The sequence below is a fragment of the Bacillus rossius genome, chromosome 13, assembly GCF_032445375.1.
Source record: "Bacillus rossius redtenbacheri isolate Brsri chromosome 13, Brsri_v3, whole genome shotgun sequence".
NCBI lineage: Eukaryota > Metazoa > Arthropoda > Insecta > Phasmatodea > Bacillidae > Bacillus > Bacillus rossius.
Genome location: NC_086340.1, coordinates 10,089,502 through 10,105,553, shown reverse-complemented (window position 1 = coordinate 10,105,553; position 16,052 = coordinate 10,089,502). Strand labels below are relative to the sequence as shown.

The 16,052-nt window shown below is 34.4% G+C and overlaps 1 protein-coding gene across 2 annotated transcripts in view; it reads left to right on the top strand.

Annotated features, from left to right (window-relative positions):
- LOC134538225 (unc-112-related protein-like) overlaps positions 1–11,294 on the top strand; it is a 126,846-nt gene extending 115,552 nt beyond the window's left edge. For both annotated transcript variants that reach the window (XM_063379357.1, XM_063379356.1), the window contains exons 8-10: positions 2,217–2,429; positions 4,856–5,092; positions 8,838–11,294. In XM_063379357.1, coding sequence (XP_063235427.1) covers positions 2,217–2,429; positions 4,856–5,092; positions 8,838–9,038 — 651 coding nt within the window. In that variant the 3' untranslated portion in view covers positions 9,039–11,294. The remainder of the gene's footprint in view (positions 1–2,216; positions 2,430–4,855; positions 5,093–8,837) is intronic.
- The last annotated feature ends 4,758 nt before the right edge of the window (positions 11,295–16,052 follow it).

Below are 16,052 nucleotides of genomic sequence, written 5' to 3'. Positions count from 1 at the left end.
CCATTTTCTGGCTGTATTTCACGTGAAAGCCGCGTTCTTGTGTAGTCTATGGAAGGTGGTGTGTTTACAAATACGTGCACACTCGTGAATGTGTTGTATACTGTTATTTCTCGTGGTAAAAATGGGATGAAACGTAATTTCCATTCGCGATCGTACAAATGAATACAAAAGTGAACAGTCCTACGAAAGTGATACGAATATTTTAATGCGCAATTTATGTTTTCGCCGTCTGGAGTGGGAAAAAAAAAGTACTTGAAAAGCACATTAAATGTGAGGGACATCAGGCTGCAAAAAAAAAAAAGATTCACCGAGAAATCGGATGAAGAAAAAAAGTTGGTAAAACGGCAAGCAACGGTTTCTGGCATGATCGAAAACCAAAAGAAGGCGAAAATTAAAAAAAACGAAAAGAAAAAATTGAAAAAACGAGTTTCAATAACATTATCTGTGCACTCTACATCAACTATGGTCATGAACACAGCTAAAAAATATTTATTGTAATTTTAAGTATTCAATTTATTGTTTTCATAAGTGCTAAAAAGTTGTTTGGAAACCTGCCAAGATAGGTTATCTTTGTAGTTGTGCTAGATCTTTGTTTCTGTGGTTGTTAATAATATATGTGTGTATTATTTAATGCTTTTTAAAAATATACTTTTCTTTGGTAATGTAAACTGAGAGAATTGGCTAAATCTTATTTTTAAAAATGCTACAAAATGCTAATTTTCAAATTCAAAATGCTAAATGTTATTATTTTAAATGCTATAAATCACCATCTCTAATTATGGGTAAGTAATTAATAATCAAACAAATTATTTTATTTGAAATAGAATATCAAATTATTCATGAATATCGAAAATCAAATTATTTTTGAGTATCAAATATTTTTGAATACTCGCAACCCCTCCAATTATATTTTTAAAAATATTTCTTATCATTGTTTTATGTTTTACTAAGTTCCCCTTATGGAAAACTCTGCGTAAGTTTGATTTTTTTTTAAATTTTTTTTCTTGGCAGAACCAAACTAAACATGAGTAAAACTTTCCATAGAGTTTACTGCAGAAAAAGTGTATAAAGAATAAAACAGAGATGGCTACATTAGAACAACTTTGCTATCAAAATTCAAAATGCCAAAATTGGTTAGAAAAATCAATCTCAATAGCAGGTAACATCCGTAAATAAATAAAAATTTTTTTCTCACATCCTAATTGGTTGTAGGTAGGACTCGAATTACAGCAGTCTTCACAATGTAAAATCAGTAAAGAGCTGCAAATGAAGTACTCTCATCAAAATAGAATATATAAAATACCTTAATATTTATGAATTGTTAATAAAATTGGCCTTTTTAAATTAATAACATGTCAGTGCCTCTGTTTATAAAATGGAAAATCACCATTTTTTTTCCCACTAAAATTACTATTCCTAATGGGCCAGCACAAAATAAATTACTTTGACCTTATTAAGTGCCGAAAAACATCGCCTTTACATTTTGAACATTACCTTTAAATTAGTATATTTTGTACTGTTTACTAAACTATTTGCCCTTGGTTTGGCATTATTAAAAATTCTGTGTAAATTTTTAATTTTTTTCCCTTCATTTATCAGAATGCAGATGTGCAATTTTTGAGCCCTATTAGAATTCAATACTCAAAAATCAATTTTTTTATCCACCCTTCTAGTCAGTCAATAACTAGGGACGCAATTACATGGTGAATTGCGATAAAACTGAAATAACCCCGCAAAGCATGTACATACAACATGAAACACTGAAATGCAAGATAATGCAGCATTTAGCATAAAAATTTAACTAAAAACAATCTGCCTTTTGACAAAACTTAACTCAAATATAAAAAAAAATTTAATGAACTTAAATGACTTGAAAAATTTTTTTTTTTTATTTCTTCTTGCATTATCAACACATTTTTACATTAATGACGATTAATGAGTGCAAATAAAAGTAAAATTTATCAATTAAATTGTAGATTTCATTTCACTCCTTCTTTGTATCCATACAAAATAGTGATAATTCAATAAAAATGGTTCAATTTTTATTCATAAAAGTGTGCAATCATTTCATCAATGTTTTGTTATGACGTTGTCATGTTAAACTATCGTCCGTAAACTGACTTTACAGACAACCAATTTTTTTTAACGAGGTAGTCGTAGAAACGAAGCCGTAAACCGGCGCCGAGCGTCCTGACGCGGACGCATGCTGTCCCCAGGAGGAGCAGTACGCCAAGTGGATGGCGGCGTGCCGGCTCGCCGCCAAGGGCCGCACCCTCGCCGACAGCTCGTACGACGCCGAGGTCAAGGACATCGCCGCGTTCCTGCAGATGCAGCGGCCGGCCCCGGCGCCCGCCATCAGCCCCCAGTCGCTGGACATCAGCCCCGACGACTACGTGGCCCCGCGCTTCCTCCGCAAGATGAAGGGGAAGGCGAGTTCCATTCGCCGGCCATGTCTCTGCTCTCGGAGCTCCGTTGCTAGGATCCTGCACTGCAAATACTATTTTTTGTATTCAAATAAAATTTTGAATCAAAAAATCAAATTATTCGCGAATATTAAAATATTCCTCGATTAAAATTTTAAAAAGAGGATGAAAAAATTTTTTTTTTTCAACACTGTAGTCCAAGTAAAATTTATCCAAAATACGGTAAAATTATATGTGAAACCATTAATGGGATTTGTAAAATGAAATTATAAAAAAAAGACATGGCAATGAATTTTCTTAAACCAATAGGATTTTATGTATTATTAAAAATTTTAAAATCTTGATCACAGATTATTCGTTACATATAAAGACAATGTGCAGTTTGTATAATGTTTCAGAAAATAAATCTATATTTCGTGGTAGTGAATACCCTCTTTTATCTCATAATCGTCGCACTCGCATAATCGTCGCACCTATATTTTAGGCTGTCAATATTGGGATAGAAAAAATTCTCGCGTAAACGTTGCGTATTGTTTTTGGTCCCGCTATTAGATGCCGAGCGCTTTGTGTAGGTATCTTTTCCGTATAAAATGATGTATTTTAAAGTAGAAATCTAATATTTATTCGGACATTACCACTTATTTAATTAACGGAAATACAAAGTTGTCTGATGTGTTAATTTTCTTTTAACGACTTTTTAAACGTTATTTCCTTTATCTGTTCGTCCGCGTCGCCGCGGTGTACCACTTATAAACATGTAGCCAGCGCTAGTTGGTATCATTCGTGTTTGGTTATGTTGCTTCCCGTATAGAGTGTGCGCACGTAGCTGAATATCGACATCTCGCAGATTGAATACAGCGTGCGCTCTCTGTCGAGTGCAGAGTTAACTACGACGGTAGTTATGCGTTAGCGCATGTCACAGATTCAAGACGCTTTCATTCGGGTCACAGAGTTTGTTTTTCTATTTAAAGTTGAAAAACGTTTTTTGTTTAATGAATTATTAATATAAATTTTTTGGCCCGCATAATCGTTGCACCGCTACTTTTCAAACTTGATTTTAGAATAAAATGTGCGACGATTATGCGAGAAAACACGGTAGTTAGTAAAATTATTTGATTTGAAAATTCCAATAAAATATATTATTCAGGAATAATGAATTTAAAGTTATTCACGTACATACAGTATTTTTCGACTACTCGTAGACTCCGAAATGTTGTAATTTGTTAGTTATGAATAGCCAAGTTTTGTATATCTGATTGTGAATAGCATTTGAGAGATAGTGCACTTACGGTTGTTTATTTTCATAGTTTCATTTTTAACATTTCTTTTGAATATGTAAAAATCTTAGTAACGGGTGTTTTTCACGAGCTTTTCAATTTTGAGGCGAAAGGGCGTGTGATGTACGAGTCAGGGTAGCACTTAGCACCACTCTGCTTTTAGAGCCCAGAAGTTGGCACATCAAACTCGCAATTCTTGTTTAAGGCCCCTGCATACCCAGGCACACGTTTGATGTGCAGAGCTTCAGAAGGAACCACTGCTGACAGCGTGGCATCTGTTCACGTAAAACATCTGAGTGTACTGGGGGTGGATGAGTTGTTCTGTTTTCCGTATTTTAGTTTTTAAGATGCATTTTTGGAAGCGTGGAAATGGCTATGAACGTGGGGGAAGCACTCGAGGGACTTGCATCACGCCCTCATCTTCATTTCTTCTCCGCCACGAAGTCTCGCAGTTGCCCCGTGCCCGCTGGTTGAGAGTTGAGACCCTTGCGCTCGGAGGCACAGCGAGCGTCGCTGACGGGGCGGGACACGTCCTCTATATGCAACTATAATTCATTGGAACTTACAGTACTCCTGAGTACAGGATTCTTGGCAATAGCTTACATCAGGGTTGAGCAGGAGCATAAATGTTTTATTTCGTACATACATGAAACCCTCAGAAACTTGATTTAATCGTCGGGATCATTAAACACGAACTTGTTTGAGTACACAACTACAGAAAATTTATATTTAATATTTGTGAAAATTGCAGTGACATCGCTATTTAATTATTTGAAGTGACCGGAAAAAATTTGCGGGTTCAATGACCTTGCAGGATGAACTCCCACAGTTCTACGTACACTCGGTCAAAAATGCCACCCACTCATCGGCTTGCCGTCTTGGTGAGACGTCCCAGCGTATAGCAGCCTGTGATTCGATAAAGGCTTTGGTCGGGTGTTTCTCGTCGGCCCCGGAGTCATCCAGGTGTGAGTTGCGAACCAATAGCAGAGGCAGAGCACTGAGGTATAACTATTTGTATTTTAGCCTATCGCGAAATGAATTCGCAAATTTTTCCTGTCTCTAATTATTTGTAATTTTAATTGTGACGTTGTATATAGAGTTGTACACAGATGACGGCCGTGCTGACGTGCGGTGCGTGTGTGTGTGTGCCCCCAGCTGGTGCAGAGAGTGCTGGAGGCCCACGCCAACGTGAAGGACCTGCCGCTGGTGGACGCCAAGCTCAGCTACATCAAGGCCTGGCAGTCGCTGCCCGAGTACGGCATCTCGCTGTTCATCGTCAAGTTCATGGGCCACCGCAAGGAGGAGCTGCTGGGGGTGGCCTTCAACCGACTCATGAAGATGGACATCGGCACGGGCGACCACACCCGCACGTGGCGCTACAACACCATGAAGGTCCGTGCCGCGTCGGCGACGAGCGAGTCAACCACCAGCTCTGAAACAACTGATGTGAAGCTTCACATTTGTCGCAAAGCTTCAACTCATTGAAAGCCTAAGATTCGCTCATGAAAATATTAGCTTTTTTTTTTACCACGAGCCCTTTTTAATATTCCATTCGACTTGGCCAGGACATTTGCTATTCGTTTCATTTTATTTATTTATTTATTTATTTATTTATTTATTTGTAATTGTAACACGCCAACTAACAGGACAAAAGCCTTTTTATGGTAGGCACACAATTAGACACAAATACACTCATCAATAATAAACATAAATGAAAAACACAAAACAATACAATATAAAAACAAAACACACATAACAAAGACAATAAAACAAAAAATTCAAATGTTACAATTTAGACAATACGGAACTAAAACACTCATGATCATTAAGAACTAAGGAAAATAATTAAAGTCTTTATCAAATTTATTAAAATTCACATTTGTTGCAAAGCTTTAACTCATTGAAAGCCTAAGATTCGCTCATAAATTTTTTTAGCTTTCTTTCTCTTTTTCTTTTTTTTTTTTTTGTTGTATAAGTTTTGCTCGAATAAAGTTGGTTACCTACTTAAAAAAAAATCAAAAGGTGGCACTCCGTTTGCTTTTTTATGAATGCTCAATAGTAATATCATGCGTGATTACTGTATAAACCGAATTGAATGATGTTGTTGTACACAAGAACCTAATTACAGTACAACCCGGTTATAACATTCCCGTTTTTAACATTTTCCCGCCTATAACACCATAATTTCATGGTCCCGTCATTTCTCCATTTATCACAATGCTTTAATTTCCCGCCTGTAACAATATTAAAATTTCTACATTCCCGCCTTTAACGTTCAAATTTTCTTTGATAATTGCCACAATTTTCAGTATCCCTTCCTTCAAAGTCATAATTTAGAGCGAAACCATAGCTAGAAAATACAACACGCATATACAAACATCAGATGTTTACATTTGTGTAGTTCACCATAGACGTGGTACACACGCACTCCACAACTTGCACCGGATCGACTATCAAAATGGCGTCCTGTTCGCGCTTGTTAGCCTATGACTTGTTCCGTTATACTTATGATGCGCATTTTGTGCACTGATACATGGTCGGAAACAGTGCTACTGTATTCTATGGTGCTGGTTTTTGTTTCGAAGGTTTAACACCTTGAGATGGTTAAATGTTCTATGGATATATTCACGGCTTTTGTTTGTGGTTAACGTTTACCGTAATTATTTTTTTTTCACTTACTTATTGTAGTCACTGTCGTATTTAATTAAAATACGCCGTATTGAAATTTTATTCAGGTTATTGTACGGCTATGATGGCCGATAAATATAAGCGAAAATCATATTCTGTAGCTGAAAAAATTCAGTTTATTAACCAAGTGGACAGGAACCCCAACAAAACGCGTGATGCGATTGCAAAAGAGTTGAATATTTCTGTTTCGACTCTGAACTGTATCGTACTAAAAATTTTTTTTTGCATATTAGAAATTATCTATAAATAAAATTAACCAATTTTCCACTCTATTGCTGTACTTAGTGTATTACTCCTGTATTTTGTGTTGTTTTACCTACACTCTTTAATTTAATCAATCCACGCGTAATTTATACAAAGTGAAGATATAATTTTATGATTTCCTGCTTATAACAATTTCCTTGGAGAATGTTATAACAGGGTTTTACTGTAGTTAATCACTTAATCAGTTCAAACATTACAAGTGTTAAACAATTTTTTTTTTTTACTACAATCCTGTATTTTATTAAAAGTGAGTGTAATACAGCTTCACCAACAAGAAATATATTCCACAATTTGATTTGACTTTGCAAACATTTTAAACATTCTCTTTGATGTTCTCTTCGCATCAGAAAACTAGCATTCGCTCAGGCTTAAGAGTCCACGATCTGGAAAGTCAGGGGAAATCGGGGAAAAGTCAGTTAATCGACTTTAAAACCTGGAAAAGTTACGGAAACTCCTCAGTGGTGGTAATTTGAGGGGAAATGTAATGCTCCGGTCTGCCATCACTCGGACTTGGAACACGTTTTTGTTTCCTACTGGTGTTTAAGTGCGTAGTCACACACACTGTAAAGTGCCATATACAATGTTCTGTGTGAACTAGTGCAGCTATAGGGATGGGGGATACTGGACTGTCTTCATTTCTTTCAGAAATTTTTGCAAAATATGAAAATTATTTGTAAAAATTTTATCAGGAATATTTGTAATTTTGATTACGGAAAAGTTGGGCAATTTCTCCATAGGTATGTTTTGTGGACCCTGGTTCGGATATTAAATGCTTCATATGTGTGATTGGTTTTTATTTTATTACTTTACTTTATTCATAATTTAGTTTATTATTCCTCAAATATTTCACCAAAATAGTATCATTTTGACTGACATATCATGAACTTGTACAGTAAAATCCATCTTAATAAGTACAGTAGAACCCTGTTATAATGTTTTTCAAGGGAGCACAAGAAAAAAACATTATAAGCAGGAAAACGTTATAAGCAGGAAATCTCAATTTAGAACTTAACAATGTTCAAGCTTTGTACCAATGGACTCACCAAGCGATGTAAACAACTTTAATGTTAAAACCAAAGATAGTATACTTGATACATTATTTTTCTGAAACAAGCCAACAATTTTTCAACTTCATCTTGTTCCCTGGTTAAATTTAGTTTGTCTTTAAAGATACACTGCCACATTTTTTGTAAAATTATCTCACGATTCATGATGACAACATTAAGAGTGAGAACGTCTACTCCTTTGCCACCTGAAAATGTTTAATTTTGGGATTCCTACGTATGAAAGAAAAAAAAAATTATTTGTAAGCAATAGAAAACACTTTTAGTTATGCCCTCGCTTAATGGTTGGCAACTTAAATATCGTAGGACTATGTACGTGCATCTGAATACCCACTGGAATGGCAAGGAAGAGAAGAGTTGACTAAGGGTGCCAACTGACACGTAACTATGAACATTGTGTACCTTCAGTATATTGCATAAAATTGTATCTTAACAAACTTCATGTATTGTATGGCAGTGATTGTAAACATAAACATACATAAAGGAAACTTTTTATCGTAAGTGTTGGAATAATTTGGTTTTAAAACATTTTTTCCCCATTTATTGAATGTTAGAAAGCAAACATTATAAGCAGGAAATTACACTATTTATGAACGTTATATGCAGGAAATAAATACATTGTCCTTATGGGGGAAATATTGGGACTTTAAAAATATGACATTATAAGCAGGAAAACATTATATGCAGGAACATTATAACAGGGTTCTACTGTATGTCTAGGACATAAATATTCAGAAGAAGAAAAAAAATAGGTAAAATTGTTGTGTGTTTAAAAGATGTACCTATATCATCAATGTTAAAAGATGTTACTAAAAAGAGATGCAAATTCAACATAATATTAACTTTTTTTTTCAATTCATTTAAGTAATAAATTTTAGTAAAAAATTTGTGCTAAATAAATTAAGTGAAATGAATTAGCCATTATAAAATAAATTTTTGTAATTTTAAGTAAGTTTTATTAACTTGCATTTCAGTGTTTTATGTTGTATGGGCATTCTTTGTTTTATCGAATTTCACCGTATAATTTTGTCCCTACTTATCATCCATCGTTGTCATTGTCTCTGATTATCTGGATGCGGACAAAACTCGAGCCTTTTGTCATTCGTTGATCCTGTGCGCAGGCTTGGAACGTCAACTGGGAGGTGAAACACATGATGGTGCAGTTCGAAGAAGGAAACATAATCTTCAGCTGCCTGTCAGCGGACTGCAAGGTCATCCACGAGTTCATCGGGGGATACATATTCCTCTCGATGAGGTCGAAAGAGGCGAACCAGACGTTGAACGAGGAGTTGTTCCACAAGTTGACGGGAGGCTGGTCTTAAACAGTCCTCACGATGCTCTTGCACATTCTCTTGCCTTAGACTAAATTAAATAAAAGATTATTAGAGAATGCTAACATTAATGTAATTTCAGCAGCAGGTTTTTTTTTTTTTTTTAATTCATCACTCTTCAATAATCCATCTTATTGGCATTCAGTCTACCTGCAGTTTTACCCTTCTGTTAGAAATCATTCTTGGTGTTGTAAAGTTACAACACTGTTGTTACTGTTTTGTATAAAACTAATAAACACTGTAATGGACATTTTTATATTACCTATATTTATACAAACTACCTACTTTGTAAATACCACAAGATAAGATAATAATGATATTGTAGGGGTCTGTACATAACCACTGCTGTAGTAATACATAATATGTAGGAATACAAAGAGAAAATTGTTTATATGACCATAAATTCATAGTATTTTTTTGTTGTAAAAATTTTATGTAAACTTTGTAAATATAATCCAATGTTGATAGTGGTTGACGCTTTCGTTGTTTAACAAGTTGGCTATCTGTTTTTGAAACATTTGCTGTTTATGAACTATATATTGTTGTATGTTAGTAAAATGCCTTTTACCAGAATAGAATAAGTGACAGACCAGCAGTATTTTATTATTGCATGAATAAAGGTTGCCTTTCAAAACATTATTGAAAAAAAAAAAAATGTAAATTTGAAAAAATGTTTTTATATAGTAAATAAAATATGCAGATAAATATTTTCGTATCGAAGATCATAGAAGTAGCAATGAATGTCTTTAAATTGCTTATCAGTAGTGAATTTTCATCAACATTATTGTATTATCATCTTAAATTTTTCTTCCTGATTTTTTACATTTAACACATTTACAACTTGCTAAAGGGAAAGTATTAGTATCAAAAACCTTGAAAATATTGTCTGTGACTGTTTATGCAAATGAAGACTTTGGGTATCAATAGTAATAAACTAACTTTTTTGTAAATATATAGTGACCACATTCAAGTTAATGAATGGGAAATCAGTGACAACAAATATTTTTATCAAGCTTTGATGTTTGTATTTTTCAAGAATGTTTATACCTTAAACTTTACTTCAGGGGAAAAAAATCTTTTGAGTTTTTTTAGCACTATTTACACAGATGGTCTTCAATTTTTTTTTTCTTTAACAGTTAATTTAATAGATGATGCTTTAATAGCTATGAAATTGTGTTTGTTTCAGTAGCTACTATCGTCAATAACATATAAAATGCTCTGTTCAGCAAACAATTACTGAAGAATAGAAATTATACTTCTGTCCAAAGAATTGTTCTTTCAGAGGTTGAAAAGTATTTCTCTTTCTGTCATTCTTTTTTTATTTGCTGAATGGCATCGGTTATTTGTAAATCCTTCGTTGCCTGATACTGAAACATCACTGTTTAGGTAGTCTGTAGGATAGTTTTGTGAGGATAGCTTTCCTCTAGGATATTTGAACGAATCTGAACAATTTCTCTCATCGTGAAGAAAGTTGCCCAATGCCAGTACAGAAAGTAGCAAGTAGTGCCTTTAAATAAGTGAAACATATTACGATTTAATTAGTGAATTGTGACTAATAAAATAACTGATGTTAAATTGTTTATCATCGTAAGGTTACATTTAGAGTTTCTGTGATGGAAGTGCATTACTGCAAGTGCCTGTTTGTTGCACAAGGTTTGCTGTTACAAGTATTAAAAAAAAAAAGTTTGAAAACTTTTCTTTCTATGAATTTTGATATGAGAATTAGAATTTTTGGTTTCTTTCAAATGCCAAACCAAATAGCAAAAGTTTTTTTAATTTTCTGTACCATAAAAAAATGAAATGTTTGCAATTTTATAGTTAATTTAATGATACATTGTTCTTTTAATTGCTTTAAGATTGACTCAATACATTTTTTGTAGCTTAAGATTCTTCCTTGTGTGTGAATTTTATACAACAGCACAATTTATTGTGAGTGCCAACAAGTTTGTTTTCAAATGTCTGCAGCGATCATGTGTTACATGTTTTGGTTGCAAAATTAGTTTTAAACTGTAATTGTTTTGTACCTAAGTAACTTCATTTTTTAGATTTTGTTTTGAAGTTTGTAGTCTTGCTACATTTTGTAAGTTTCATTCTAGCTATAGCTTTAAATTAATAAAACTATTACAATACAGGCCATTTACCATTAATTGTTTTTCATTACAATGACGAAGTTATTGCTGTAGTGTATTTTAATTAATGTTATTGAGTTCATTGTTGTACAAATTAAAGCTCTGCTATAATTTAAAATGGTATTAATTTATCTACAAATGTAGGTATTTCTTTACATGTCATTCATTGCACATTTTGAGTTAATCATTGTAATCAGTAGTATGTGTGATTTGTGTTGTTCTTACCAGGTTTTTTTAGTTTTGGCATTTAGGCACAGGTGAATTGGTTGTGTGTTCTTATTTGTAACTGAGAAAAAGATTTCATCGATAGCATCAGTATAGAACAAACAAAAAATATTTACCACATGTAGATGCATGCATACATACAGACATGTATACATTCATTTACACAAACAGATACACTGATACTTAAAATATAGAGGTGAAAAGTTTTAATTTGATATACCTTTCAACTTTCAAAAGCAGTAACCAAAACAATTAGTTTCAATGTTTTTTTTTGTAATAGTAATAAGTTGGAAAAAAAATGTTTTCAATGACAAAATTCATAACTTCTTTAGTAGCCCCAGTATTAAATCTGTTCAATTATTATTATTAAATTATATTAAAAATAAGTTAATAAGTTAAATACTGTCTAATCGTTTGTCTGAGACAATTTTTGATATAACCAACTGCAAGGGGTGATCAAAATGAGGTTACAGAGCAGAAATTTAATTTGGGAAAATGTCAAGCACCTGAAGTACTTCTGTGGTCTGCTTCACTCTCTTGCTAAAGGGAAGAACAAGAGTGTAGCCTGTCTTTTACCCCATAATATTAGCCAATCATACACCTTTTACCTGTGAGACGAGAGAAAATCTGCAGTAAGATGATGGATGTGATGTGTTTGTGTATTAACTGGAGTACTGTTAAGTCTTAAACTTTTAAAGTGACAAATATAATCTAAAAAAAAAATTTAATTATACATGCACATGTGCCCCACACAAACTGCAAAGTAAGAATATAAGGTGATTAGGGTCCCTGAAATTCTACGACAGGCTTGTTTCCATTTATGTTGGAAATTAGCAAAAAATAGCACTAAAGTGTTAAGTAGGAAAAAAAATTGCATCTATAGCAAGATGCTAATATTTGTGGCCCCTATAAATAAGATGCTAACTAGATTTCAGCTATAAGTTCATTTTATAATCATATTACCGTATTTAATCGCATACTGTCCGCCATCGCATAATGTCTACACATTTCTTTTTAAATACTTGAAATGGAATTTTTTAAAATTCGCATAAAGTCAGCACCAGACCAAGCAACCTTGGCCACCCCTGAAAGGCACAGTAACGGGATGGAAAATTACTGACGCTGTCAACAATGCTTTGACCTTGAGTTGTTCATTTCTCCGGAGCGGTCGCTGAGAGGGTTTTGTAGCGTGGTGAAACCGTCCGGACTCAGAAACTCGCACTCCACTGCGCAGCTGCCTGCGACGTCACGCAAGTTGCAAGGGGATGGGCTATATATAGCACAAGCCAGTACACGTCAACTCACACTACGTCACAAAGTAGGGGAGGTAGCGGAGAAGTGGTGGGGGTACATGCGCATGGTTTTTTTATACACACAGTGGGCAAGGGACAGGGAGGGAGGCTCGCCGGCGCCGGCTAATGCAGACAGACATTAGACATCTGCCCCGTGCCGTCAGTGGCCATCTCAATGAAAGATTAAAAAAATATCTTTTCACGCAAAGCGTTTATTTTGTGTAGGCTGGCTGCGCTTCTGAACGTAAGAGCGCACACGCGAGTGAGCGAAGAAAAAAAAAAGAGTGGCGTCTTCCACTAATCGCGGCACCCAATTATCTAGACACCTGTCACATTTCTCACGTACACTGCGGAGGGTCGCCAGTCACCAGCGCTCTGCTAGTAAACTAATTATGAGAGAACAATTTTTTTACTCTACACAAAACGTAAAATTTTGAGGAAAAATTTTTTTTTCGGACTTCACCTCATAATATCTGCACCCCATTTTTTTGTCAAAAATGTAGCCAAATTACTGCGGACATTATGCGAGTAAATACGGTATGTATTGTTTTATGAAGAATTTATGTAAAAATGTGCTAATAATGATTTGAATTGATTTTTCTTCAGATGTGTGGCATATTTATGCTTTTTGTTTTCTTGGGTTGAAAAAACAACATGTTAGACATTCTCTGACAGAGAAGGACTCCACAAACTTCAAACTTGTGATGAGATTTAGTTTGTGCACTCAACACTGAACATGAATCATTTTCTCTTAAAATACAACCTTTAAAGAGTCACTCACAACAGCAACTGTGTTTTCTGACTTGATGTTGAGTTGTGCAACAACTGACAAAATTGCATGGTTGCTCTGTGTCGTCAGCACCAACCCTTCTTCTCAGTAGTTTCATCAAACAAAAGCGCAACTATCTGGTTTTCTACAGCTTTCTTCACTATTTCAGAACTGGCCTCACCAATTCTGGGTGAATATACATCTCTCAACACCCAAGCAGTTGGAATATCTGCAGCACGTATAGTAATAAAGAAATTCTGCCAAAATTAAACACGATGTAAGATAGTAAGGCTTTAAAACCTATTCAGGCATGTTATTGCCTAGTTGCTGGTCGTGAAAAACTGGATGGTATCCCTACGTGTGTTTGACAGGTATGTAGCATCTATTATTTTATAGCAAATTAATTGGCGAACTTTTTCTCAGCTTATGACACAATGGTAGAATGAAAATGAAATAGCTGAATAAATGGGTTTTCAGACAGGTGCTGCCATCTATTGGATAATTTTTGAAGTATGAAATACCTCTTCATTGCTTATGACACCCTGGTAGAATGAAAATGAAATAGCTGAATAAATGGGTTTTCAGACAGGTGCTGCCATCTATTGGATAATTTTTGAAGTACGAAATACCTCTTCCTTGCTTATGACACCCTGGTAGAATGAAAATGAAATAGCTGAATAAATGGGTTTTCAGACAGGTGCTGCCATCTATTGGATAATTTTTGAAGTACGAAATACCTCTTCCTTGCTTATGACACCCTGGTAGAATTAAAATGAAATTACTGAATAAATGGGTTTTCAGACAGGTGCTGCCATCTATTGGATAATTTTTGAAGTACGAAATACCTCTTCCTTGCTTATGACACCCTGGTAGAATTAAAATGAAATTACTGAATAAATGGGTTTTCAGACAGGTGCTGCCATCTATTGGATAATTTTTGAAGTACGAAATACCTCTTCCTTGCTTATGACACCCTGGTAGAATGAAAATGAAATAGCTGAATAAATGGGTTTTCAGACAGGTGCTGCCATCTATTGAATAATTTTTGAACTACGAAATACCTCTTCCTTGCTTATGACACCCTGGTAGAATTAAAATGAAATTACTGAATAAATGGGTTTTCAGACAGGTGCTGCCATCTATTGGATAATTTTTGAAGTACGAAATACCTCTTCCTTGCTTATGACACCCTGGTAGAATGAAAATGAAATAGCTGAATAAATGGGTTTTCAGACAGGTGCTGCCATCTATTGGATAATTTTTGAAGTACGAAATACCTCTTCCTTGCTTATGACACCCTGGTAGAATTAAAATGAAATTACTGAATAAATGGGTTTTCAGACAGGTGCTGCCATCTATTGGATAATTTTTGAAGTACGAAATACCTCTTCCTTGCTTATGACACCCTGGTAGAATGAAAATGAAATAGCTGAATAAATGGGTTTTCAGACAGGTGCTGCCATCTATTGGATAATTTTTGAAGTACGAAATACCTCTTCCTTGCTTATGACACCCTGGTAGAATGAAAATGAAATAGCTGAATAAATGGGTTTTCAGACAGGTGCTGCCATGTATTGGATAATTTTTGAACTACGAAATACCTCTTCCTTGCTTATGACACCCTGGTAGAATGAAAATGAAATAGCTGAATAAATGGGTTTTCAGACAGGTGCTGCCATCTATTGGATAATTTTTGAAGTACGAAATACCTCTTCCTTGCTTATGACACCCTGGTAGAATGAAAATGAAATAGCTGAATAAATGGGTTTTCAGACAGGCATCTATTGGATAATTTTTGAAGTACCAAACACCTCTTCCTTGCTTATGAGACACTTTTTTTAGACCGGTGCTACCATCTATTGGATAATTTTAAAAGTACGAAATACCTCTTCCTTGCTTATGACACCCTGGTAGAATGAAAATGTAATAGCTATTCAAAGCTTTTGTGGATTTTTTTTTTTTTTTTTCATTTTTAGGTAGGTGCTGTGTAATTTATTCCTTATTGAATGAACTTGCTTACACACATTGGGGGTTCACCCTGAACCCCTACATGGCATCAGTAACTGTATATTTAATCATATAATACATGTTTTGTGTTTATTACATATTTATTAAAATATATAACAATATTTTATATTTTTATATGTCATATGGAGTCTTTATGTTTGGCAGTTAATAAACACACTTCCAACTGCCTAAAATGTGCTAAATTTTTCAATTGTAAGCGTCACATAATAAGCATGGGGTAAAAAATTTGTAAAAAATAATATTTTTTGAAACTAAACTTTTACTCATAACTATTGCATGCTATGACAAATTGCAATGGGATATAAATTATAGCTCTCATTAATTTCTATAACTGTAACTGTAAGTTATGCTTGGACAATAAGTGATACATTTGGACCTAAGATATGATAAGTCACGAGACCAAAATTTTATATCTTGTCACATCAGATGTGACAGTTCATGCCATGTTTTCATGTTTCCAAAACAGACCTTCGAAGAAATATCTGCATTGACTTCGAAAAAGGCTTTTCAAACTCATCTCTTATTTCGCTCTTTGGGAGTTTAGTTCCTAAACACCCATATG